At 43.7% G+C, this 27,544-nt stretch overlaps 1 protein-coding gene across 1 annotated transcript in view; it reads right to left on the bottom strand.

Moving 5' to 3' along the window:
• Positions 1-27,544, bottom strand: part of MOB3B (MOB kinase activator 3B) — a 219,469-nt gene that overhangs the window by 132,119 nt on the left and 59,806 nt on the right. Inside the window, exon 2 of the mRNA XM_018051889.1 lies at positions 12,734-13,348. Coding sequence (XP_017907378.1) covers positions 12,734-13,151 — 418 coding nt within the window. The 5' untranslated portion in view covers positions 13,152-13,348. The remainder of the gene's footprint in view (positions 1-12,733; positions 13,349-27,544) is intronic.

Here is a 27,544-nt window from a genome sequence, read left to right as displayed (position 1 = left end):
TTCTCTAACACTACAGGCTTTTCCTTCCCCATTTTGGGATGGTGAAATGTGAATAGTTCATCTGAAGGCTGAAACAGGTAAATCCCCAATATTCAACAGGTTTCTTCACTCCACTCCTGGAGGCCATAGGAGGATTCCCTGGCTGGGCTAGGCAATCAAGTGACGTTGAAGGAAATTACCCACAAGAAATTACCCAGCAAGTAATTCTTGGTGGTTCTCAGATGCTGAGGTTTCACTGTGGTGCCACACAGGCATTAGGCCTCCTCACTTCAGCCAGCACAAAAGCCAGACAGGAGCCAGCTACTGTAGGGTGAATCCCAGGCATAGGCAACAGAACGAACACTTGACTATTGGCTAGAGCTGCTCCCTTAATTCATCACTGCCCTCGAGTCCTGGTATTCTGGGCCAGACAATGTAGAAACACTGAAAACCTAGGGCTTAATTTGAAGAATGTGTATTCACACACTAAAAGGATTCTTTGCCAAGCTTTCTTAAAACGCTAAATGCTCTCTGAGAAATGAAAATATCAGCCAAGTGACAAAAACGCAACTGCCTCACAATTTTCAGGAATTTCCTATTCTGTGATATGAACTCTATGGCATGAGTCAATTTACACTGAGATAGTAGCGATTAGTTCACCATGTGTCTACTTCAAGCAGACACATGTAGCTTTACTTTCTGTAAAGCTGGGTGCAGCGGCATGAAGCAGAAACAAGAAGGTAGGGTTGGCTTTGTGAGGCCTCACATGCTATTCATGTGAACATCTTCTCAAGTTCCTCTGGGGCGCAACCCAGTCTGGCTATCAATGCCAAGCTAAAATTCCACAGACGCTTACCTTTTCTTCCAAAGGGTCCACAAGATACAGCAGAAGATGAAAATGTGGGCTCAACTCCACAGCCAAATGAGAGCATTGCTGATCCATTTTACTTTCTCTCTTTTCCTACCTGAATTCACCTGAGAAGTCTAACTCTTCACACTGATACTGTGTGATATTGAGAAACACTGAAAGCCTGCCCAGTCGATGTCTCTACACTGTGCTAAGTGTTTTACAGGCAGCATGTCATTGAATAATCTCAACACTCCTATGAAGTAGACACTTTTATATGCAATTATGAGCAAACAAGCTCAGAGAGTGAAATTTTTCTAATAAAAGTTGATAAGTGGGATTAAAACTCAGGTTTAACAGAGACTAATGCTTTTGTTCCTTTTTGCCACCACCCCCACCTTCCCAAACTGGCTCATCTTCCCAGAGCATCCACTTTACCAGAAGACTTAAAAGAAAGACATGACTTGTGACAAGGAAAACAAGGATAGAATTAGCCTTTAGAATATAAATTTAGCATGAGTTTTTAAAGATGAAACACCAGAAAGTTCTTACATGCAGATGCCTTAATAGATACTGCTACTGCTGCTAAGTTGCTTCAGTTGTGTCCGACTCTGTGCGACCCCATAGACGGCAGCCCACCAGGCTCCCCCATCCCTGGGATTCTCCAGGCAAGAACACTGGAGTGGGTTGCCATTTCCTTCTCCAGTGCATGAAAGTGAAAAGTGAAGTCGTGTCCGACTCTTCGCGAGCCCATGGACTGCAGCCTACCAGGCTCCTCCATCCATGGGATTTTCCAGACAAGAGTACCGGAGTGGGATGCCATCGCCTTCTCCTTCTTCTCTCTATTATGTAATAGACACTACATGTCCTGAAACCTGCAAAGGTCTTTTGAAGGAAATGCTTGAGACTCACTCTCCACATATGAGATCTAGGGCAGGACAATAACTCAGGCTCCCTTCAAAATGACAGAGTAAGGATACCTTCTGCATCTAGTGGGGAGGCGGAGACCTGTGAGGAGGGCACAGAGAGAAAGACTCCGGTGTCAGGGCCCTGCTGATAGGTATGTACAGCTCAGATAAACAAAAACCTGTGCTCGTTAGCACTCAGCTGGCTCATCAGTGGTAATCCAGTAAGCTATGGGGATCTCGTCCTCACTTCATGCGGCTTATACAACTGCTCCTTCCAATTCTATCTTTGTTCTGGGTTACAGTTCTGGTTAGCTGGTTTTTTCCCCATCCTATTGCATCTCCAGATACATTTCCACATCCCTTAAGGCTTGGTGCTGGGACTTCCCTGGTGGTCCAGCACCTAAGACTCCATGCTCCTAACGCAGGGGACCCGAGTTCGATCCCTGATTGGATCCCTGGATGTAGATCCCACTTACTGCAACTATGAGTTTGCATGCTGCAACTAAAGATCCTGCATGCCACAATGAAGACACAGTACAGCCAAATAAATAAATTTAAATTTAAAAAAAAGAAAAAAAAAAACAGCTTGGTGCTGAGTGGATCTGTGTCTCCAAGCAGCACTGACCTCTGCAAGGCAGTCTTCATTGACTAAGGAGGGATGTCACGTCTACAACCACAAACAAGTAAAAGCAGCTGGTTACTGTTGTTGTTTAGGCGCTAAATCATAGTCAACTCCTTTGTGACCCCATGGACTGTAGCCCTCCAGGCTCCTTCTGTCCATGAGATTTCCCAGGCAAGAATACTGGCATGGGTTGCCATTTCCTTTTCTAGGGGATCTTCCCAACCCAGGGATTGGACCCACGTCTTCTGCAGTGTCAGGCAGATTCTTTACCTCTGAGTCACTAGGGAAGCCCCTAAAAGCAGCAGATACCACCACCCCAATTGCAGCCTTTATTTTTCATCTTTGTTTTCCACTGAGTATCACATAGCCTGGAGCCCGTCCCAGCTGATGCTGAGATGTAATGACTTGTCATTTGAGATATGGCTCATTAAAATTACACAGCACGGGTAAGAGGAAACTCAGTGCAGATGAGGACAGCAGGTAATTAGCATTAACTTACAGGGCAACCGCTAGGCCCTCTGGGCTCCTCTCTCTACTCCTTTCCCCCCCGACTGCTTCTTAGCACACTGGTGGACCTCACCATTTTCCAGAGGTATCTCTTGGGGTTTGTCGAGTGGGGGTGGTTATTTACCATTGTTCTCAAGAACTCAGCCAGAGTCACAGCTGTGACAGAGTCCACTTGCCGTAACAAGTGGGAGCAGGGAACTGGGTGCATCCACAAAAGACCATCCATTCGCCCACAGCCAGTGGGGGTGAGGAAGAGTGGATTCAGCTGTCTCTGCGTGGTTTCCATGAACAGATGACTGGATGAATAGATGAATAGATGACTTAATAAACTAGGGGAGGTCAAAATCTAGAGAAGGCAAGTTCTCACCAGGAGCAGAACTTTAAGAGTTACCATCAGCAAGGACCCAGTATGATCTGCATCGGATGCAGGGCCCTTTCTGATTCTCATCCTTCTCTGTAAATGTGGACTTACGTCAGGACACTTCCTAGAGAGGATTTAACGTGTGATGCCACAGGGAGGGCTAAAACAAGAGTGATGCTGTTCCTGGGGTGAGAACACCACAGACACAAGATGCTGGATTATCTGAGAGCATGGGCTATAGAGATGAGCTGCTTTGGGTTTGAATTCTAGGTCTGTCCATGCAACCCTGGGCAAGTGATTTAATCTTTTTCATCGACATGGACCTCATGCTACCTGCCTTATGGGGTCATTTTACAGATTAAATTACATGATGCAGGTAAAGTGTTCAGAAAATTGCAGCTTTGTTATGATGCATTCCCAGTGAGTAAATTCTTAGGGCACCAAACAGTTTGTGTGTGTTAGTCGCTCAGTCGTGCCCGACTCTTTGCGACCCCATGGACTGTAGCCCGTCAGGCTCCTCTGTTCGTGGAATTCTCCAGGCAAGAAACCTGGAGTGGACTGCCATTTCCTTCTCCAGGGGATCTTTCCAACCCAGTGATCGAACCCGGGTCTCCTGCATTGCAGGCAGATTCTTTACCATCTGAGTCACCAGGGGTGCCCTGCCAAATAGTTTTTCAGATCCCAAAGGCAAAACATGTTTCCAGAGCCTTAGGAACAACTTGCCAGTTCACAAGCCTAGCTTGGAGGCTCCATTCTTGGTGCTGAAAACCCTTTTCCCTTCCTCTTGAGAGATCAAACCCAGGGCAGCTCACCCAACACTGATTTTAGTGAATGGCTTGTCCCAGACGTGCCTAGTTGGCTATCTCCCCCCTTCCCCAGCTAACCTACACCCAGTCTCTGCTGAGGTCTGCTGGGTTGAAATGAGCACCCGCAGGTTCTGTACTCCGTCTTTTTTCTTTTTTTGATTTATTTTTTTGGCTGCACTGGGTCTTTGCTGCTGTGCACAGGCTTTCTTCTAGTTGCAGCAAGTGGGGGCTACTCTCTAGTTGAGGTGTTCCGGTGGCTTCTCTGTTGCCAAGCACAGACTCTTAGGTGAACCAGCTTCAGTAGTTGCAGTGCATGGGTTCAGCTGCCCTTCACCACGTGGAATCTTCCTGGACCAGGGATTGAACCCATGTCCCCTACATTGGCAGGCAGATTCTCAACCACTGGACCTCCAAGAAGTCCCCAATACTCAGTCTTTTAAAAACCAAGAGAGATGCTCCTTTCCAGTAGCTTTCTCTTTAAAGAGGTAAGTGCTCAGCCCTGACAACAGGAGTCGGTCTGACTCCTAAAGAAACGTTGAAATTTCCCTAAGCCCTTGAGGATATTTATGAGCGCCCCGCCCCCCCCCCCCCACCACCACATCAGGCTTCCCTAGTGGCGCAGATGGTAAAGAATTTGCCCGCAATGCCAGAGACCTGGGTTCGATCCCTGGGTCAGGAAGATCCCCTGGAGAAGGGAATAGCTACCCACTCCATTATTCTTGCCTGGATAATTCCTTGGACAGAGAAGCCTGGTGGGCTACAGTCCCATGGGATCACAAAGAGTCGGATACCACTGAGCAACTAACACTTTCACATGACCCCCACATCACAGAGCAATCCAAGAAAAAGGACAGCTAATTTTCAAAAAATCATGTTGAGTCTCTTACAGTGCATTTTGTTTTTATCTGGGGCTAAAATCACTTGATCAGAAATCATCAAGTGGGCTCCAAGAGTTTTGGTTGACAGTTATGTAGAAACATATGCAGAGAGAGAGAGGCAGCTGACATACATTTGTATTTTAGCACCTCTTCACTTTCATGCATTGGAGAAGGAAATGGCAATCCACTCCAGTGTTCTTGCCTGGAGCATCCCAAGGACGGGGGAGCCTGGTGGGCTGCCGTCTCTAGGGTTGCACAGAGTCAGACATGACTGAAGCGACTTAGCAGCAGCAGCAGCAGCATGAGGGCCTAGGTAGTGCTAGTGGTGAAGAACCTGACTGCTAATGTAGGAGACATAAAAGATGCAGGTTCGATCCCTGGGTTGGGAAGATCTTATGGAGGAGGGCATGGCAACCCACTCCAGTATTCTCGCCTGGAGAATCCCATAGACAGAGGAGCCTGGAGGGCTACAGTCCACAGGGTCACACACAGTCGGATGCAACTGAAGTGACTTAGCACTTAGCACTTATCATGGGGGCTTATGGCTCTGCGGTGGGCGTTTTCATTCACACTGCTTCATTCTTTGCAACAGCCCTGTGACATGGGAATCTTCACACAGCGTAATGTAAGCTCAGAGGTTACGTGTTTACCAATAGCACACAGTGCATAGTGTTTACTACAGTCACTGTAGCATTTTATAACAGCAGAGCTGGTCTCTGTCTACAAGCCCAGTGCTAGTCCTGCCATACTGTAAGTATATTTTGATGACATATACGCTGTCTTACCAGCATTATCTCGATTTATATCAAAATTTAAAAACCATGAGGGAGACAATAGAAAATAAAAGTTAAAATTTACAGGCTAGTTCTAAACTCAGTTCCCCAACATCCCATGTTTGAAAAGTTCATCCCTATGGATATTTTCATAGCCTTATGTTTCCTGCCACAGTATTTTCAGAGAGGATGAGACTCAGCTGTAGTCTCATGAGAGAGGCTGCCAGAGGGAGGCAGCCAATTCCACAATGCACTTGTCCACTGAGCAAAGTACTCATTTTGGAAGAATGTGCAGATTAATTTGGAGCAACTCGACATCCTAGGCATTATGGAAACTGCTCAAGGACACGAACTGTCTGCTTCGCTCCTTCTTGCCTAAAATAGGACCCGCTTCTGAACAGGCGTTCCACAAACATTTACCAAGTGAGTGAATGACCAAATGCTGTAACAGTAGTCACGGCCCATGAAGCATCTTCCGAAGGCTGTCACCCTCTGCTCAGTCTTGTGACATGGGAACAGATACAGTGTCTGACATACTGCTCAGGCATTTTAGGGGTGATTTTTGAAAGCAGGGGCAAACAAAAACAAAACAAAATAAAACAGAAACAAACAAACAAAAAACCCAGAATCATTTCTTTAAAACTTATACCCAAAATTGGAGAAGGAAATGGCAACCCACTCCAGCGTTCTTGCCTGGAGAATCCCAGGGACGGGGGAGCCTGGTGGGTTGCCGTCTATGGGGTCGCACAGAGTCGGACACGGCTGAAGTGACTTAGCAGCAGCATACCCAAAATCAGGTTTTCTGAAAAAATTTTCCCTCCTAGGTAACCTCCTAAAACCATGACTGAGAAGTCTTTCACCATGTGAAGGAAATCTGCAGAAAAACAATTCATGCTATAATATAAGTGGTTAACGGGTGACAAGAGCAGAGATTTTTGGCCAGACACTTTTGAGCTCAAACCCTAACTTCTAAATGACTGATTAACTGTACAACCTTAGGAAAGCCCCTTGGCTCATTTCTATGTCAGCTTCCTCACTGGTAAAGTGGCATATTTAATTCATTTGGTTATTATAAGAATCAAGAAAGATTAATGTGCCAGGTCTAGAGCTTGATGCTTAGCAAACCCAATATATGCATGTTCCCTCCCTTTCCTTGCTCTTTCCTTCTCTGACACCCATTTATTCTAAAACTGTAAAGGCAGGTGAGATGATGTCATTATTTTTTAAATGTTCTTGTTCCTCCTGCTCAAAGACATTTTAAAAACATGAGTTGGAGTAGCGCTGTTTTCAACTCCCTTTTTTTCTTAAGTGTCAGATCTGAGATTTAAGTTCCATTATATAACAGAAAAACAGGGAAGCTGGGGGCTAGAACAGAAAAATTATTGCGATTAGCCAGGCAATGGAATTTAAAAAGTGGGTGGCTGTGGCTTTCTATTTTTCTTTTGTTACCTCTAAAAGCGGTTTAAAAAGAGATACAATCAAAGAGGAGGTGGCCCTTGCTTCTGAAATTACTGCTGTTTTAGGAGCTTTTGCAGGAACATCTGTTGGCTTTTTAACAAAGGAAACTGGGGAGGATGAAGAGAGAGTGGAGGAGACTCTGGTTTGCAAGGGAGCCACATCTGTTTGGTATTCTCCCAACCAAGAAGGCTTGACTTCTGAAACAGCCCGGGTATCCTAGTTAAATCAGGATACAGAAACAGATGAGAGTTTTTCTTTCAGTGGTAGAGATCAACAGCTGTTTATATCCTTTAATACCTAACTGAGGCTGAAGCCTTCACATCTGTCTGTATTTTTCCCGTTCTGGTTCCTCGAATCACAGTGGGGAGGAGGGGAAGTTTGAACTCCTCCCAATTCCCAGACAAGAAGACAAGAAATATGCCCGGGATTCAAAGCCATAATGCTAAGCAGAACTCCCAAATTTCTCATCCGCCCAGGGTCTGCTGTTGGCTGGAAATTCCTCTGTCACTTTATCCTGACAGACATCTTGATCATTTTCATGATAATGACTCATGGCAGCACCAAGATCAAAAAGAAGGAAAGTAGGCTAGAATCAGGGGGAGGAAGAAGCAGAGGAAATGAATTTTCATAGAGAAAGTGGCTCCAAAAAGACAAGTTTTTGCAAATACAGCAACAGTGTTATCTGAGAGCAAACAGCAGAGGTGAGCAGGATACTAATGAAGACCATCAGGGTGGTGGTGGATGGTGGTGGTTTTTACTCACCCCTATCATTTAACCCTCTTCATGGATCACAGCCTTGTCTCATGGCAAAGGGGCTTGTGTAACTTAATAAAGCTATGAGCCATGCCATGCAGGGCCCCCCAAGATGGACAGGTCATGGTAGAGAGTTCTGACAAAATGTGGTCCACTGGAAGAGAATGGCAAACCATGCCAGTATTCTTGCTGCAAGAACCCCATGAACAGTTTGAAAAGGCAAAAATAAATCACATCAGAAGATGAGCTTCCCAGGCCAGAAGGTGTCCAATATGCTACTGGGGAAGAGGGAAGGGCAATTAATAATACTAATAGATCCAGAAAGAATGAAGCAGCTGGGCCAAAGCAGAAATCCCAGATGCAAAGAGTCAACTCATTGGGAAAGACCCTGGTGCTGGGAAAGATTAAGGGCAGGAGAAAGGGGTGACAGAGAATGAGATGGTTGGATGGCATTATCAACTCCATGAACAGGACTTTGAGCAAACTCAGGGAGATACTTAAGGACAAAGGAGCCTGGTGTGCTGCAGTCTATGGCATTGGAAAGAGTCAGACACAACTTAGCGACTGAACAACAAATGCTTTAATCTTGGAAAAGTTAAACAGAGAAAATTAAACCCCATGGAAGGCAAGGTGCAGGAAATACCTAGGAATGGTGATAATGGGTTTTAGAGACATTTGCTTACTTTGATCACCAGCACCATACCATACACATGCTGGAACTTTATAAGGATTATTTTTCTATCCATCTATCCATCCAACAACTTGCAAAGCACCAGGACGGGACTTGGTGCTCAAATAGTCAACTGAATAAGACATACTCCATAACTTTAAGGGGTTTACATTCTGAAAGATGACAGTCTTCACAGAGGAGATGGTACAAAGGAATGAGAATTCACTAGACAGACATGTTAGGGGATTTCAAAGGAGAGAATGACATGGATAAAACCAGAGAGATAAGAAACAAACTATTCCTGGGGAAGGGACGGAAAGTATTCTGGGTAGTTACAATAAACAAGAAGAGTGAGAGGAGCTTACTAAAAGCACAGATACTTAGGCCTCACCTAAGAGATTCTGATTTAGTTGTTGAGGGAGAAAACCAAGGAATTTAAATTTTGAAAAGAAGACCTGAGTAATTCTGATACATACAAAAGTTTGCCAACTCTAATGTATACAGATGAACATTTCTCGAAAGATGCTAACAGTATTCCATTAAGAAAGAAGGTACCAGGTTCAAACTAGGATATACTGAAAGTGAAAGTGTTAGTCACTCAGTGGTGTCCAACTCTTTGCAACCCCACGGACTGTAGCCTGCCAGCCTCCTCTGTCCATGGAATTCTCCAGGCAAGAATCCTGGAGTGGTAGCCATTCCCTTCTCCAGGGGATTTTCCTGACCCAGGGATCAAACCCACATGTCCTACATCAGCAGGCAGATTCTTTTACCATCTGAGCCACCAGGGAAGCCCCTACATACTACCATATACTTTTCTTGGAGATTTGAGTTCAGTTCAGTCGCTCAGTCGTGTCCGACTTTTTGCGACCCCGTGGACCACAGCACCTGGCCTCCCTGTCCATCACCAACTCCCAGAGTTTACTCAAACTCATGTCCATTGAGTTGGTAATGCCATCCAACTATCTCATCCCCTGTCATCCCCTTCTCCTCCTGCCTTCAATCCTTCCCAGCATCAGGGTCTTTCCAAATGAGTCAGTTCTTCACATCAGGTGACCAAAGTATTGGAGTTTCAGCTTCAGCATCAGTCCTTCCAATGAATATTCAGGACTGATTTCCTTTAGGATTGACTGGTTTGATTTCTTTGCAGTCCAAGGGACTCTCAAGAGTCTTCTCCAACATCACAGTTCAAAAGCATCAGTTCTTCAGCTCTCAGCTTTCTTTATAATCCACCTCTCACATTCACACATGCTGCTGCTGCTGCTGCTGCTGCTGCTAAGTTGCATCAGTCGTGTCCGACTCTGTGCCACCCCATAGACAGCAGCCTACCAGGCTCCTCCATCCATGGGATTTTTCAGGCAAGAGTACTGGAGTAGGTCGCCAGTGCCTTCTATACATGACTACTGGAAAAACCATAGCCTCGACTAGACGGACCTTTGTTGGCAAAGTAATGTCTCTGCTTTTTAATGTGCTCTCTAGTTTGGTCATAACTTTCCTTCCAAGGAGTAATCATCTTTTAATTTCATGGCTGCAGTCACCATCTACAGTGATTTTGGAGCCCCCAAAAATAAAGTCTGACACTGTTTCCACTCTTTCACCATCTATTTCCCATGAAGTGATGGGACCAGATGCCATGATCTTCGTTTTCTGAATGTTGAGCTTTAAGCCAACTTTTTCACTCTCCTCTTTCACTTTCATCAAGAGGCTCTTTAGTTCTTCTTCACTTTCTGTCATAAGGATGGTGTCAATTGCATATCTGAGGTTATTGATACTTCTCCCAGCAATCTTGATTCCAGCTTGTGCTTCACCCAGCCCAGCATTTCTCATGGTGTACTCTGCATATAAGTTAAATATGCAGGGTAACAATATTCAGCCTTGACGTACTCCTTTTCCTATTTGGAACCAGTCTGTTTTTCCATGTCCAGTTATAACTGTTGCTTCCTGACCTGCATACAGATTTTGCAAGAGATTTCTTGGAGATTTAATGCACATTAATATAAAGTCCTTCAGTAAAGAAATCAGTTTCACTCAGCATTTCCCAAACTTATTTTTCCATGGGAAAAAAAAAAGACAAAACATACGCACCTATTAAGATCTCTCAGAACACTTTTATACTGTGAAGTCCATATTGGGAAGAGCTGAAACAGTGGATTCTGATCAAGTGAGCATGCCCCAAGCATGCTGCTATTGCTACGTCATGTCAGTCTTGTCCTACTCTGTGCGACCCCATAGACGGCAGCCCAACAGGCTCCCCTGGCCCTGGGATTCTCTAGGCAAGAGTACTGGAGTGGGGTGCCATTGCCTTCTCCAATGCATGAAAGTGAAAAGTGAAAGTGAAGTCGCTCAGTCGTGTCCGACCCTTAGTGACCCCATGGACTGTAGCCTACCAGGCTCCTCCGTCCATGGGATTCTCCAGGCAAGAGTACTGGAGTGGGTTGCCATTGCCTTCTCCTGCCCCAAGCATAGTGAATGGCTAAGGAAACCATTTAGAAAAAGAAAGCAAAGTCAATTACTCTGAGAGATCCAGCAGCATCCACTGATTTCCTCTGAAGTCTAAAATCACCTATGATGTCCTATTTTCCAAGGAGACCGCCAGAAGCTTCCTCGCCCTTAAGTAACACACCAGGCTCTGTGATGTTATTTCTGGTCAGCAACTTTGTGTGGTAACCACAGTTGCCAGAGAGAACAGAAGTGCCCAGAGTTCAAAGCATCAAAGAACAGAAACAGAAGGGGGAGGACAACAAGGAGGGATCCTTGCCCAGATTTATTTATCTTTATTGCTATCACATGTTCTGCACAGAGCCTTGGCAGTGGCTTGTAATGCTTTCGGAAAAGACAAATTCCTCCCAGCTCCAAAAGAAGCCTCCAACAGTCAATGAAAATGCAAGACGTGAGCCAAGGAAATTTCTACTCCTCCAAGGCACCAGATATACAGCTAGGGGAGTTTCTGAAACCTGCCTTCTTCCTCCTATGCTGGCGAGTCGACCAAGGGGGACTGTGTTATCATGCATCCCACCTCCTGCCCTACAAGAGCCAGCAGAGAGAAAGTGCAAGAGGAGATCAGGCAAGGCAAGACAACAAGAGGAATCTGAGCAAACTGGTTTGTGTGCTGAATATTTCAAGATGGACATACTACTCTAGTCAAGTTATATATGTTTTACTTTTATATAAGCAATTACTTCCATACACCCCTCCTCAACTTCCCATATGCCACATGGGGACACATGCCGCCTATAAAGGTGATTTCAGCAATGTGTTTCAAATGCTTTTTCTGTTGTTTTTTTTTTTAATACCCCAACCTTCTCAGATCTTTTCAATAATATTTTGCAGCAGCATATGTATTTTTTCAATCATTCTACAAATAGTTCCTCAGTGCCTAAAAGGTTCCAGGGCACCATCCTGGGCATCAGAGATACAACAAGGCAAGGAGGAGAGTGTTCATTGACCCAAAGGCCCTAAAACTGAATTGTAAATTCATCCTGCCAGGCAGGCAGATACAATGATCAGCAGCATAAAGAAATGAAAGACAAGGAAAAGGTCTGGTCCTTCCCCTTGAAGAGTTTCATGGTTTTTAGTACAAAGGAGACGAAAGCATTTACATTCCAAGTGTCTGGGTTGGTCTAGTCACTCCATCATGGTCCAGAGTTAATAGAACAGCCAGGAATTAATACCTATGATCAGGGAAGAAGAGAATGCCAGGATCTTGTTTCTCCAAAATGCCAACTACCTGTTTGTTCAACTGCCAAACAAATCCATGGATTTCCACATTGGGATTTCTCATCCTGAGAGATGACTACCAATCACTGCCCTGGAGTGAGTGTAACTAACCAGTTAATTAGCTCCAAATTAAAAATCTCACTAGGAACTCTGGGTGGGTTTGGAGTCTAATCCTAAGGAAGTCAATAAGATCATATTTAACTTCATCAAGCCAGTGTTCCCCACTACTGAGGACCACAGAATAATTATAAGTGATCCACACATTTTTTTTTTTTTCCATAAGGTCCTTAGATATGGAAAAAGAAACTGCAGATACGTGAATGATGGGATTTAGGGAAACAGTGACAAGGATGCTATCCAGCATTCAAAGGCAGGCCGCTTCAGAAGAAGCCTCTGCCAACTTTCCAAGCTTGGGTGGGACATGACAAAATAACCAGGCAGCTGATCACGGACTTACCCACACACGTGGGAAAGATGTCTTCATTGTTGATCTGGACCTCGATCCAGTCCATGAGAAGGTTCATGTACTGGGGGGCCGGCAGGGCAGTCGGCTTCTTGTACTTGAGGTCATCCTGCCACCGGTATTCGTACTTGGGGCCCCCTGACATCACAGGGCAGGTCCGCTCGGTGCAGAACTCACAGATGGTGCCGTAGATGAGGTTGATGCGATTGAAGAAGTCCACCACGTGCACCGCTACCCAGTCGTTCTGGTCCTCCCCGCTGGGCAGCTGCACAGCTGCCTTCAGGTCCACGCCCGAGCTGAGGGAGGCCTGAGCCCGTTTGTGGAGTTCGAACCTCTGCGTGCCAGGTTCAAATTTCCTCTTTGGCCGGAAGGTCTTGTCCTTGTTGAACACCTGCTTCAAGGCTATGGACATGTCTGCTCCTTCTCTCCCTTCCTTCGGCAGGAAGGAGAAAGGCCACTGGGACTTTTCAGTGAGAGAGCGCAACCCAACAGGGGTTTCTGCTGCCAGCCCTCTGGCCCCAGTCTTGCGGTCCGCAGCTCTCAGTCTCTTTTAGATAGCCCTTTCCATCTTCCTCTTGAATGATTTCCAGGGGAGCTTCACGTTTCTTCCTAAAGGTAGGAGAGGAAAAGGGTCTCAGTAGTGTTCCATCTGTATTTAAGAAATAGCAAAGTCGTAGACCCGATTTCCACCTTGCTTCTGACTGTGCCCACTTACATCCAGGTATAATAATGTAGAACTCAAGCCAAACCCTTGAGAATCTGTATTGGTGATCAAATCATACAACCCAAGGTGAAAAGGTATCACACCCTTTTTCTTTACGGCCTTAGTCAAATCTCCGACAATTTTTCGCTAAGTGGTCATAGTTTCAATGGGCTGCTCCCAGGTGTTAAGGATGAACATGATAGTCAATAACATCCCCATATGCTCCTTTTTAGAGTATCTGCCCCACTCTTCACTACCCTTGAGTAAGCATGAGGACACGACCCCCATCCTTTTGGACACAGCTGATTGGAGCAAATTTCCCTGGAAACTTGGAATCAGGATCCAGCCTTTGTATTATCCCTTAGAAGTGACGGAAATTGTGTCTGCTTGACACGATTTACAATAGCCAAGACAGGAGAACAAAAGACTGGTTCCAAACCTGGAAAGGAGTATTTCAAGGCTGTATATCATCACCCTGCATATTTAACTTATATGCAGAGTACATCATGTGAAATGCTGGGCTGGATGAAGCACAAGCTTGAATCAAGATTGCCAGGAGAAATATCAATAACCTCAGGTACCCAGATAACACCACCCTTATGGCAGAAAGCAAAGAAGAACTAAGAGCCTCTTGATGAAAGTGAAAGAGGAGAGTGAAAAAGCTGGCTTAAAACTCAACATTCAGAAAACTAAGATCATGGCATCTGCTCCCATCACTTCATGGCAAATAGATGGGGAAACAATGAGACACTTTATTTTCCTGGGCTCCAAAATCACTGCAGATGGTAACTGCAGACATGAAATTAAACGACACTTGCTGTTTGGAAGAAAAGCTAAGACCAACATAGACAGCATATTAAAAAGCAGACACATTACTTCACCAACAAAGGTCCATCTAGTCAAAGCTATGGTTTTCCCAGTAGTCATGTATGGATGTGAGAGTTGGACCATAAAGAAAGCTGAGTGCCGAAGAATTGATGTTTTTGAACTGTGATGTTGGAAAAGACTCTTGAGAGTCCCTTGGATTGCAAGGAGATCCAACCAGTCAATCCAAAAGGAAATCAGTCCTGAATACTCATTGGAAGGACTGATGATGCTGAAACTGAAACTCCAATATTTCACCACCTAACACAAAGAACTGAATCATTGGAAAAGACTCTGATGCTGGGAAAGATTGAAGGCAGGAGGAGAAGGGGATGACAGAGGATGAGACAGTTGGATGGCATCATCGACTTGATGGGCATGAGTTTGAGCAAGCTTCGGGAGTTGGTGATGGACAGGGAAGCCTGGCATTCTGCCGTCCATGGGGTTGCAAAGAATCAGACGTGACTGAGCAACTGAACTGAACTGAAGACCTAAGACACGGAAACAATGTAAATCTTCATTGACAGATGAATGGATAAAGAAGATGTAGTTATATATACACACAATGGAATATTACTCAGCCATAAGAAGAGTTAAATAATGCCATCTGCAGCAACATGGATGGACCTGCATATTACCATACTAAATGAAGTAAGTCAGGCAGAGAAAGACAAATACCATATGATATCACTTATATGTGGAATCTAAAACATGACATAAATGAAATTATTTACAAAACAGAAACAGACCCACAGACATAGAGAGCAGGTGGTTGCCAAGGAGGAGGGTTGGGGGAGGATTGGGGTTTGGGAGTAGCAGATGCAAACTATTATATACATGTATAACTGAATCACTTTGCTGTACCCTGGAAACCAACACAGCACTGTAAATCAATGACACTGCAATAAAGTAAGTTTTAAGAATTGAATTCCATTGAGCCCTCTTTGGACCATGGATAGTACAGTTGAGAAACCTGGATTTGCAGAGAGAGGAGAGAGGAGAAGGGAAGGGGTAGAGAAAGAAGAAGAGAAAGGAGTGAAGGAGGGGGAGAGGAAGGAAGATGCCACGGACAGAGAAAAAGAGACAAAAACACAAGCGGCCACAGGGAGAGAACAACAAGAGAAAAAGGGAGAGGCAGTGGGGAGACAGTAGCCTCTTTTGTTTTTAACTTTTTATTTTGTATTGGGGTATAGCCTATTAAAAATGCAACAGTTTTAGGTAAACATCAAAGGCACTCAGCCGTACTTTTTTTGTTCTCGATAGTCTTCCGGGAACTGGTTCCAATTCCTCTTGAAGTCTGGTTGTATCTCCAACCCTTGGGATCGATTTCCCTTAGGAAAAGGGCTGTTTTTCTTTAGGACTGACCAGTTTGATCTCCTTGCTGTCCAAGGGACTCTCAAGAGATCCCTTGGGACACATGTATTTTTCTTGAATTAGTCGAATAAATATCTCATTTTACTCCGGCCAACTTGGGTGGGTTGTTTCTAAGAATCCTTAACTGTGACAGTATTTATCACCCCTAAACATGCCATCCTTCACATCTTTAATATCACACCCTAGAGAGTGCTTTGAGGCAGAGCTGCCCGTAAAACTTTCTGTGATAATGCAGATGTTCTATATATTTATTGTCCAATATGGTATCCACTAGCCACATGTGTCTCCTGAGCACTAAAAAGGTGGCTAGTATGACTCAGTACTCTTGCCTGGAAAATCCCATGGATGGAGGAGCCAGGTAGGCTGCAGTCTATGAGGTCACTAAGAGTCGGACATGACTGAGCAACTTCATTTTGACTTTTCACTTTCATGCACTGGAGAAGGAAATGGCAACCCACTCCAATATTCTTGCCTGGAGGACCCCCGGGACGGTAGAGCCTGGTGGGCTGCCATCTATGGGGTCACACAGAGTCAGACACAACTGAAGTGACTTAGCAGCAGCAGCAGCAGTATGACTCAGAAACTAAATTTTTCATTTAATTTTAATTAATTTTTAAAAATTGATTGATTTGATTAAATAATAATCCCCAAAGCCGTATGTGGCTAGTGGTTGTCATATTGGACATTGCAGCTTTGAAGTCTTCAATGTTCTCTTCCGGCACCTCATTTCACCCTTTCAAAATTTTGGTGTGGTTTAGAGTAGATTTCGAGCAGGTGTAGTAGATTTGTAGCAGGTATCATTATCCCTGCATCTCCAAGACCTGCTTTCCTAGTAGCTCAGACAGTAAAGCAACTGCCTGCAATACAAGAGACCCAGGTTCGAACCCTGGGTTGGAAAGATCCCCTAAAGATGGAAATGGCAACCCACTCCAGTATTCCTGCCTGGAGAATTTCATGGACAGACTAAGAGGGGCCGCAAAGAGTCGGACACGACTGAGCAACTAACACACACACAAAGTAACCACAGTATCCAAGAGATAAAAGTAGTTGTAAACAAGGCCCCATATCAAGTAGGGGCATGGTTAGGATTGAGATTCAGTTTTTGACTCCCAGGAAATGCTCTTTCCACATAGTCTTACATTCGAAAAAGTGATCCTCCTCAATCTGTCTTTCCTACTGGTTCATTCATAAAGCCTCTTACCTAGTGCTTCCATGCACACATTCTGCTACAAACACAAGTACTGACTGGCTGGAAGTGAAGACTGTGTCCTGTAGCCTGAAAACAGAAAGGAGACCGTTGATCTGCCCATGGATCAAGCCCTAGCAAAATTAGCGCACAGCTGTGGCCAGAGCCAGAGGAGCCCATCATGGCGTCTGTTGAGATGGACTTGAGGCACGATCCCACTGATCTGCCATTTTCCTGCCAAGCAGGGGTTCTGGTAGGCCATACTTGAACAGGGTTTGGTGATGCATTCAAACTTAAGTTATTCAAGCAAAACAAAAACAGAACCCAAAACCATCTAAGACACCCCGCTTCCCTCTCATAGACTCTGGTCTTGGTTCAGAAGCGTTGATTATTCAGTTAAAGGCCTCCTCTAGCAACTCGCTGAAGCCTCAGTCTGCTTACTTCCTCCCTCTAAACCCCATCCTCTTCCTATTAGCTTTTCACTGCCAGACCGTGTATCAGTGAGGTGTTTTTTTCCCTCATCACTTGGCCTTGAGTATACACACTCCCCACAAGGAGACCTGTGTGGAAAAGTGGGTCACATAGCACCCTGCCTTTGGCTGTCTGGGAAATCACATTTCCGGTCACTTTAGAACATCTCCAGGAAGGTTATCAGCACAAAAACTCTGCAAACTCTGGGGAAAGAAAGGGGGCAATCTCGTCTGGAAAAAAAAAACAACCTTCCCAAAGGGTGAATCTGCCTGAAAAGAAACAAGAAAACCAAAGGCCTTCAAAGAGCATTTTCAAAATAAAACCAGGAGCTAGAGGTTGGGAAGATAGAGAGAGGAGGATGAGGGCTTTTATTTCCTCTTAAAAGAGACAATAGTCCTTCTGTATTGCAAATGCTTAATTGCTGACAGTAAAGCAGCAAGAACCCAACAGCCACCCCCTCACGGCTCCAGTAAATAAGACTTGCTGTTCTGTTATTCTGATAATGAGGGGACCATCCATTCCCACGGTCCGCAAAGCAATCTTCTCTCATCACCTTACATGACCCTCGTTGTCATTAATTCGGCTGTTTCCCCATGCCCTGGAGTGTCTGTGCACAGACACCAGCGTGGAAGACTACCTTCGTACCAGGCTGTTGAGGACACCATCACGTCCCTCTGGTGCCTCTTCTGAGAGCATGCGAATGTACAGAATAATCACAGCAAATCCTCCATATCACAAAGCCCTCAGTGCATGGTACTCACCAAGGTTTAAATAAATATTAAACCCTTGTTAGAGGTTGGGGATTTTTCTTCCACTGATACTCACATAACTAACTTCACGATGTCAATCTCTTGAACCAGATCAATGTTTATGTAAACCTTCGTATTAACCTCTCAGTTGTGTCTTGACTCTTTGCTACCCGGTGGATGTAGCCTGCCAGGCTCCTCTGTCCATGGGGATTCTCCAGGCAAGAATACTGGAGTGGGTAGCCAGGCTCTCCTCCAGGGGATCTTCCCAATTCAGGGATGGAATCCAGGTCTCCTGCATAACAGGTGTATTCTTTACCACTGAGCCACCAGGGAAGCCCCATTCAAACCTTTAACCTCTTTTTTTTCCCCTTGCCCCAGTGTTATAGGCTTAACTGAGGGAAAAATCATCTTTGGAGGATTATTTCTCAACCAAGTAATTTAATGTGCTGCTCTTGGCTACCATGGATTAACCTCTACTATGCACCAGATTTTTACATATATTATTTACATTTTAACCCTCACCTCCATGACAGGGGGCTTCCCGGGTGGTGCTAATGGTAAAGAACCCACCAGCCGATGCAGGAGACATGAGAAACACCGGTTCGATTCCTGGGTCAGAAAGATCCCCTGAAGGAGGGCATGGCAACCCACTCCAGTGCTCTTTCCTGGAGACTCCCACGGACAGAGAAGCCTGGTGGGCTACACTCCATAAGGTCACAGAGTTGGACAGGACTGAAGCAACCTAGCACATGTGCACTGCATGATAGGTGGTTTCATGGTCATCTTATAGAAAAAGAAATTGAGACTCAACCACATGAAATAATTTTGCAGAGATCATAAAATTAGTAGATGGTAAAGGTTAAATTTTGAATCCAGACCTCTCTAATACTGAAATACATATGACTTTTTTCCTTACTAAAGTTGTTTTTAAATCTCATGACCATCTCTATTTTCAAAGGCCCTTCAGATACAGATTTCCCAGCTTCTCACAACATGACTATAAAGGAAGCTAGAACAGGTGGTATTCTTATTGCCATTTTACAGATGAAGAAACTCTGACCTCCTAGTGTTGTTTCAAACATGTTCATCATTCTGACATCATTCAGATGTGAGGATGTCTCTTCTGGTCAAACTTTTTTTTAAAATATTTATTTGGCAGTGCCAGGTCTTAGTTGTGGCATGTGAGATCTTTAGCTGTGGCACATGGGATCTAGTTCCCTGACTAGGGATCGAACCCAGGCCCCCTACATTTGGGAGCACAGGCTCTTAGCCACTGGACTACCAGGGAAGTCCTCCAGTTAAACCTTTTTGTCTAAAGTTTTCTGGAACAGGGATAGGCTGGTCAGTGGGCCCCCATCTTTAAAGACAAGGGCACTCCAAGAAAGATAAAAACAAATTCATCATGTCACTGAACAAACAAAGAGGCACCTGTCCATGTCTTTATCTGAGGATCAGATGCTCTACTGAGGCAAGTGCCCAAAAGAGTTTTGAAATTAAAAGGCACCAAGAAATCCATCCAATCTGACTTTTAACACAGAGCCCCATCAGGATCCTTACCCACAATGGACACTGTAGGCTTATGAAATAGAGCAGCATCTCTTAAATGTGAACATGGGATCTTGTTAAAATGCAGCTTCTGGTCCAGTAGGTCTGGGCCGGCACCTAAGAATTTATGTTTCTAGCAAGTTCCCGGGGAATGCCAAATCTCTAAGTCCATGGACGACACTTCAACTAACAAGGTCTGATCTAACTAAGAGGGCTTGTTAGAAATGCAGACTCTCAGGCCTCTCCCCAGACCCAGTAGATCTACGCCTGCATTTTAACAAAATCTCCGAAGTACATGCTTCAAAGAGTACTGGGTGGGCCAGCTGGGAAAGGGGAGAGCTAATACACTTCCATGTTTTGTTTGGTCGAGAGTTTGCTTCATAAACCTAGTTTTCTTTTTTTTCCCACTGAACTCTTAACTTCAATTTACTCTGTCTTTCGATTATAAACTATACATTATCTTAATATCACACTTCTAGTATTTTTTTCACCAAGAGAAATCACATCTATTTTCATAACACATTACAGACATTGTATGTATTCAAACATACTGGGTTTTTGTTTGTTTGCTTTTAAGGCCATTTTGCTTAAAGCAACTAGACTCCAATTAAAAAAACAAATCTCATTTTCAGCTGAGTGTGTCTGTTTGAGAAAAAGAATGAAGAGAGACTCAGTGTTTTGAATACAATTGCCTTGACAGATGGTAACAATGACCAGGTCTTTTGATCTGGCTTGACTTGGACAGCTCAGCCCCTGGATCCAGGAGGTTCCCTGTGAATACCTTCTCGTAAATACCAGATGGACTGTGGCTTCTCTACTGCTCCCACGGCCGCACGCAGGAAAGCTGCTTCGGCTAAACAATGTGGCAGAAGCAACAACACAGTCATTTTTCTCTGTCTTTGTCTGGTCTCCAGAAAGAAAAGATCAAGTCACCAGTTTTGCCCCCTGGCTAAAAACTTAGCAAATTCTATGTTATGACTAACACCTACTACAATGCTGGTACTTAATACATATCTGAAGCCAACAGCTCATGCCACCAATAAACCTTTTCTAGGACACAGAGCTAATTAAAATCCGGGCCCTGCCTTTGAAAAGTCCACAGTTTGTTGTCTAATTTTAAGGTCAGATCTTGGGCTTTTGCCTTTTTAGCTACAAAGTTAAATGACCCCACATGAATTATGATGGGATTCCTGTATAGTATTACTCAGGTCAAGAACGAAAAGGACAATGAAGAGAAAAATGGAAATTCAAATAAACAGGGCAGAATTGACAGGAGCTCAATGTGTTCTCCATATTTTCTGCTAAATAGATCAATAGAGCAATAGAATATGTGTTCTATAAAAATATGCAGAGAGCATTCAGCTGGGCAGCAAGAAAATGTTGTCGAGGTAACTAAGCAACACTGGCAAGGAAAGTTCTTCTTTTTCTTTTCCTCTTGATGTCTTCTAACTCAGTAGTTGAAAAATCAGAGTCTTCGCCAAGAAGAAAGGAGAAATGAAACAACTCTCCCATCCACTCCTGAGAGACACATCCTCTTTAGCAGCTCTAGAAATTGGTAGTACAGAGGCTGGGCAGGACGGAAAGCAGAGGGACCACAGCAACATTAGCCAGGGGAAGGAAGCTTACTGTCTTCTCTGTAGGATGAAGCACTCCTTCTGACAGGACCAGCTGGCAGGGCAATTCACTATAGGAAGGACTTAGGAACATGGGAGCCCCAGAAGGACCTCACATGAGGGAATTTCTGTACCATCTTCTTTGTGGGGCCCCCCAGGAGCTAGGATGATGCCTGGAATGGAGCCAACTTCACTAAGTGTTTGCTGAATCAATGAATAAATGGCAGTGAATGAAGAACCCTTTGCATCAAAGTGAAACGACAAAAATGAAACCAAACCAGTTTTTCTCCTATCTTTCATCATTTGGGGATTTGACCTGAAGCTGCAAGTTCACTGCCAGCACACGGAGGGCAGATTTTACCAACAGCTGGGCTGTTCTGAGGCATCCTCTCCTGAGAGGTCAAGACATGTGTCCATCTTCTCTCTCAAAGGGGCTGCTCGTTTCCCATGAGTTACCTAAAATTGCAGCTCTTTGAAATTAAAGAATGACTCATCTGATTTCTTACCTTTCCACTATATTTTTTCTCTTTAGGGCTAGAATAGTCCATGGAACTCTCCTTTAGTACCTCAAATACTGAATAAAAGTAGATTAGGTTTCTATTTTAGAGAAATGCATGTATGTATGTGTGTGTATGCGCGCGCGTGCACATGGATGCACGCACAAATAATTTCTACATCATCTGACCTTCTTAGGCTCCAATCGAAGGACTGCACCTAAAAATGTGACTCTATTGACCTTTATGGAATGTTTTACTCCTGCCTAGTCATTAGGTGCTATCTTTGCTCACAAAACAGTCCCCAGATTGGAGAGATTCCTGCCTAAGAAGCAATCTTGCTTTTTTTTTTGATCCAACTAATCTATCTCCTTATCTTTGAGCCGCCATATTGTTGCATTTTAGACTAGTTGGGAGAAACAGTGCTGCCCCATTTACATCTTCAAAGGCATGTATGACTTCAGAGCTTTAAAATGCCCAGATTATTTCTGAACACAGATCAAGTCCGCACAAACAGGTGTAGCCCTACAGAAGTCTGTCACACGACCATCACTCCCCATTAATTTCTAGCTCTTCAGTGTTCATTCAAGTTGCTTCCTCATTGCTTATTTGCATATTTCAGTCACCAGTGTGGGCAGTCTAGCATTAAGAATATGAGTAAGTCTTCGAAAGATAAAAACATTGCATGCAAGCTTGTATATTGCAGCGGCAGCAACAGCAGTGATAGGTCAATGCACAGGTTTTATAGCAGAGACCGTAAGAATCCTCCACTTCACAGACTCGGAAACATCACCATTCAGAAGAGGACATTTAGTGGGAAGAAAGACTGAAAAGAATGGAAGGATAGATAGTGTGGGACTTACTTGGTGTGGTTTAATTGACCATATGGGCTTCCCAGGTGGAGCTAGTGGTAAAGAAGCAACGTGGCCTGGAGAATCCCATGGACAGAGGAGCCTGGTGGCTACAGTCCATAAGGTCACAAGAGTTGGACACAACTGACGCAGCTTGGCTTGCAGATATGCAATTTACCATATACTCACACCGTGCTGAAGAAAAGACAGACTTAAAAATATTTCTTCTTAAACAGAATAAAGTTCTCTTAAATAAAGGCCTTCCTGAGCCCAGCAGAGACGGGTTCAGATTCCCAGTAATGAGGGAGATGGCAAATCTTTGGTTCCACCTTGCACAGGGTTGATCCACTCTTATCGTAGTTCCAAAAATAAACAATGAAAGTAAAATTATTGTAAGATAAATGTGCAGTTGACACATTTAATATTTATGAAGTGCAACCTAGTTATTTTAATAATTTTTAAAAGAAAAAAAACCTCTCCAAGTTAGCAATCCACTTGCTCTCTATTCCCAAATCTTTCACCTATAGTTAAAAAAAAAAATCATGATTTGTTGGGACCACAATACCTAGGCAGATGGTTGTAGAGAAATGGAGAATGAGGTGGTAATTGCAGCTACAGCTAATTTAACAGGTGAAATAAAAAATTACAGCAAGTAAAAAATGTTTTTTTTTACTTTTCAAAGTGCAGGTGTATACCAGCTGGGACGATGCCAGTGAGAAACTCCATCGGATACTGGGATAAAGGTCATTGTCAATTACCATTTCCTTCTTTCTCTTTGAGACAGGATATGCCAATTCTTTCTTGGAAAAGTCTTGCTTTAAAGGAAAAAATGTTCAAATTCAAGGAAGTTGGTTTCTGTAACTATTAACAGACTTACTTAGTTTTAGCCAGTCTAAGTGAATTTGAGTCTCAGGGTCTGGAAAATTTTTACCCCTGGCACTATGGGAATTTATGTATGATGTCTGGAAGCACTGCAAGAGACCTTTGAAGGCGGCAGAGAACACACAATGGGCTAGAAGACTGGAAATTGGAAAACATATTTTAAATTTTCAAAAGGGTACTATTTTAAGCTGGTGGGGGCAGGGGGGAAGGTTGGGTAGAATTGACAGCAATGGTTGGCAAAATTTGGAGGTAATATAGCCCAGGGCTAAGAACACAGCCATCTGTAAAGTTGCTGTGGGAATTCCAGAGGGTATATTTGTTAAATGTTTGGAACACAGAAGGCAGTGAGTAACATGGTTGCTGCTATCATCATCACCATCCTTTGAATCATATTATGATGCTAAGTCTTTTTATTCCAATTTTATTGAGATACAGTTGACATACAGCACTGTGTAAGTTTAAGGTATGCGATGTACTGATTTGACTTATATACATTATGAAATAATTACCACAATAAGCTTAGTGAACATCCATCCCCTCAGATACAAAATAAAAGAAAAATATATATTTCATTGTGGTAAGAACTCAATATTTACTCTTTTAATTTTCACATATAACACACAGCTGCGTCAATTATATTTATCAGGCTGTATATTATATGCTTTATCTTATAACTGAAAGTTTGTACCATTAAAAAAATTTTTTTTGGAGTATAATTGCTTTACAATGTTGTGTTCCCTTCTGCTGTACAACATGAATCAGCTATAAATGGCCCCTCCCTCTTGAGCCTCCCTCCTGATACAAGTTTTAATAGCAAGTCAGATTCTTGAGAAAGCAAACAGCCAATTGGAATATTACAATGGTTAAAATTCTACTCAATCTTATTATATAATAGTCAAATAACTAACATTTATTTTACTATTTATTTAAGTAGAAAATTATCAATTGGGTATTACTATCTCCAGGTTATACTTAGAGAAACTTCAGACACAGTGAGATTAAAACTTGTCCCAGGTCATGGGAACAGTAGGTAGCCAAGCTGACTCCAAAACTCTTCACCCTAATTAAGAAGACCTAGAGCCCCTGCTCTGCAGCAAGAGAAGCCATCACAATGAGAAGCTCGTGCACAGCTAGAGCAGCCCCCGCTCGCTGCAGCTATTGAAAAGCCAAGCGCAGTAACAAAGACCCAGCACAGCCAACAAGAAATGAATAAATAAGCTACCAAATTTAAAAAACAATGAAAAAGACTGCCTCTTAAACAGTTAAGTAGTTCAACAACAACAAAAAAGCCAGAGGAACCTCTGGAGTCATCTAAGGGGTTATGGAAGAGGATGGGAGAAACACGGACCTAGCGCTATGCTCCACCCCCAGGGACACATATTTCTTGAACCTTTGCGGTGTGCAGTCAGGACCTGGCAATGACTCTGATGGCTATATCTTTGAATAAGGCACCCTTTATGCGCCTCAGTTCTGTCTTCTTAAAAAATAATGGTGCTTACCTCTCAAGGTTTTCATTATTGCTTTGCTGTGAGAATCAAAAGCAATAGCTCATGCGGAAGCACTTCTTCCATGGAAAATCATTATATTGTTATTGACAGGGTGTGTGCGTGCCTGCTTCAGTTATGTTCAACTCTTTGCGACCCTATGGACTGTAGCCTGCCAGGCTCTTCTGCCCATGGGATTTCCCAGACAAGAGTACTGGAGTGGGTTGCCATGCCCTCCTCCAGGGGATCTTCCTGACCCAGGGACTGTATCCACGGGCTCCTGCACTACAGGCAGATTCTTTACCGCTGGGCCACCGGGGAAGCCCTGTTGACACGGTGACCGGTAACAAAGGGAAATACCAATTCCAGCAGAACACCAAGAAATGATATGAGTAATGGAAAATGATTCAGTTAAGCTAAGTGGGTTATAAATATTGGGGAATACTGACTCACTATCAAACACTTAGATTAATACTATGTGTTTATGAGTAAGGGGAAGGGGTAGCAATGGAAGGATGAAAGTAAGAAATCAAATGCCTCCTTCTGGCTTCATTTGCATGGACTTGTAATTCTCAGACAAAAGGAAATAATATTAATTTAAATGATTTGACAATGAGTCAAGATTCCCCAATATTTATAACCCACTTAATATTGTGAAAGAGTTCCAGTATTTTTGCATGTAATAAAACCTAGTGCAATATTATTTCATGCATTTTGATATAACAGGACAAATTACATGTCCCACGCCCTCCCATCAATCTCCCAAACACTTTTTTGGAATGAAATATAAAATTTTTCATTTAAAAATTTTAAATGCTTTACATTTAATATAACACATTAGGATTTAACTCAGCTATGCTCTCTGTGTGCTGATAACAGAATAACTTTACCAACTGATTAGGAAGTTACCCCTCTTATCAAACACAGGGATCCCACTCGAGGATTTAGGCTGCATCCCGAGAAACTCTCAAGAGACAAAAGACAAACCACCAGCGAGCTTTTCAATTCGAGTAGATGAAACTGACTCATTAGAAAAGACCTTGATGCTGGGAAAGATGGAGGGCAGGAGGAGAAGGGGGGGACAGAGGGTGAGATGGTTGCATCAGCAACTCAATGGATATGAGTTTGAGCAAACTCCAGGAGATGGTGAAGGACAGGGAAGCTTGGTGTGTAGCCGTCCATAGGGTTGCAAGGAGTCAGACACGACTGAGGGACTGAACAACAACAGGTGAAACAGATGGACAGGAGCATAACTCCAAGGTGCTTGAGAGGTAAACACTCCATCGTTTACATGATGCTATCCTCTGTGTTCTTGAACACATCCACAACTAAAAGAGAGGCTTGAAATAAAACCAAATCAAACAAGGAATTGTAAACAATGTGGTCACCTGGAAAACTGGACAGAGCTCTGCCTTCAGAAAGACATAAGCTTCAGTTCAGACTCTGCCCCTTAACAAGTTACTTCCCTGGGCTACACACTACGTCTTTGTACTAACACCAATATCATCAAAATCACTGCAGCCATGAAATTAAAAGACGCTTACTCCTTGGAAGAAAAGTTATGACCAACATAGACAGCATATTAAAAAGCAGAGACATTACTTTGCCAACAAATGTCCGTCTAGTCAAGGCTATGGTTTTTCCAGTGGTCATGTATGGATGTGAGAGTTGGACTGTCAAGAAAGCCAAGCGCCGAAGAATTGATGCTTTTGAACTGTGGTGTTGGAGAAGACTCTTGAGAGTCCCTTGGACTGCAAGGAGATCCAACCAATCCATCCTAAAGGAAATCAGTCCTGAATACTCATTGGAAGAACTGATGCTGAAGCTGAAACTCTAAAACTTTGGCCCCCTGGTGGGAAGACCTGACTCATTTGAAAAGACCCTAATGTTGGGGAAGACTGAAGTCGAGAGGAGAAGGGGGTAACAGAGGATGAGATGGTGGGATGGCATCACTGACTCAACGGACATGAGTTTGAGTAAACCCCGGGAGTTGGTGATGGACAGGGAGGCCTGGTATGCTGCAGATGGTGGGGTTGCAGAGAGTCAGACAGGACTGAGTGACTAAACTGAACTGAATATCACCACGTGTTTGGGAGATAAGTGAGACAGTGTGAGTAAAGAGAGACAGATTTCAAATGTTATATTTATTAACCCAGATTTCTCATAGCATCCAGTTTCAAGTGGCTTCCTGACCAATAGGGGTCCGAAGCATAACCAGGCTGTCCTTTGACGTCCTCTCCATAAAACCTGAACTTCAAAAGGTATAAAATCTTGGAGTCTGAAGGACACCTTCATGTCCCCATTCCTGGGTTTTATTAGGAAGAATTTTCCCTAAGGAAACAACTGGCCTTTCTCTGTCCTTTTATTAATGTTACCCCAGGGGAAGTGGAGGGATTGATTCCTGTCATTGATAAATGTAAGGAGAATCAACTGGACATGCTCAGTGGGCTCAGTCTGCCTCCAGAGAGGTGCCTGCCCTCAGGGAGTGTGCTATTTGCTGCTTCAGCTTTTTGAATGGAGGAAGCCCATGTCTCCAGCACTGCCTGGGAAAAGGTGGGTAAACTTAGGGTTTAGATTTAACAAGCAAAT

This window comes from Capra hircus, chromosome 8, assembly GCF_001704415.2.
Source record: "Capra hircus breed San Clemente chromosome 8, ASM170441v1, whole genome shotgun sequence".
Lineage (NCBI taxonomy): Eukaryota > Metazoa > Chordata > Mammalia > Artiodactyla > Bovidae > Capra > Capra hircus.
Note: the sequence above shows the minus strand (reverse complement) of the source record. Positions and strands in the feature narration are given on the sequence as shown.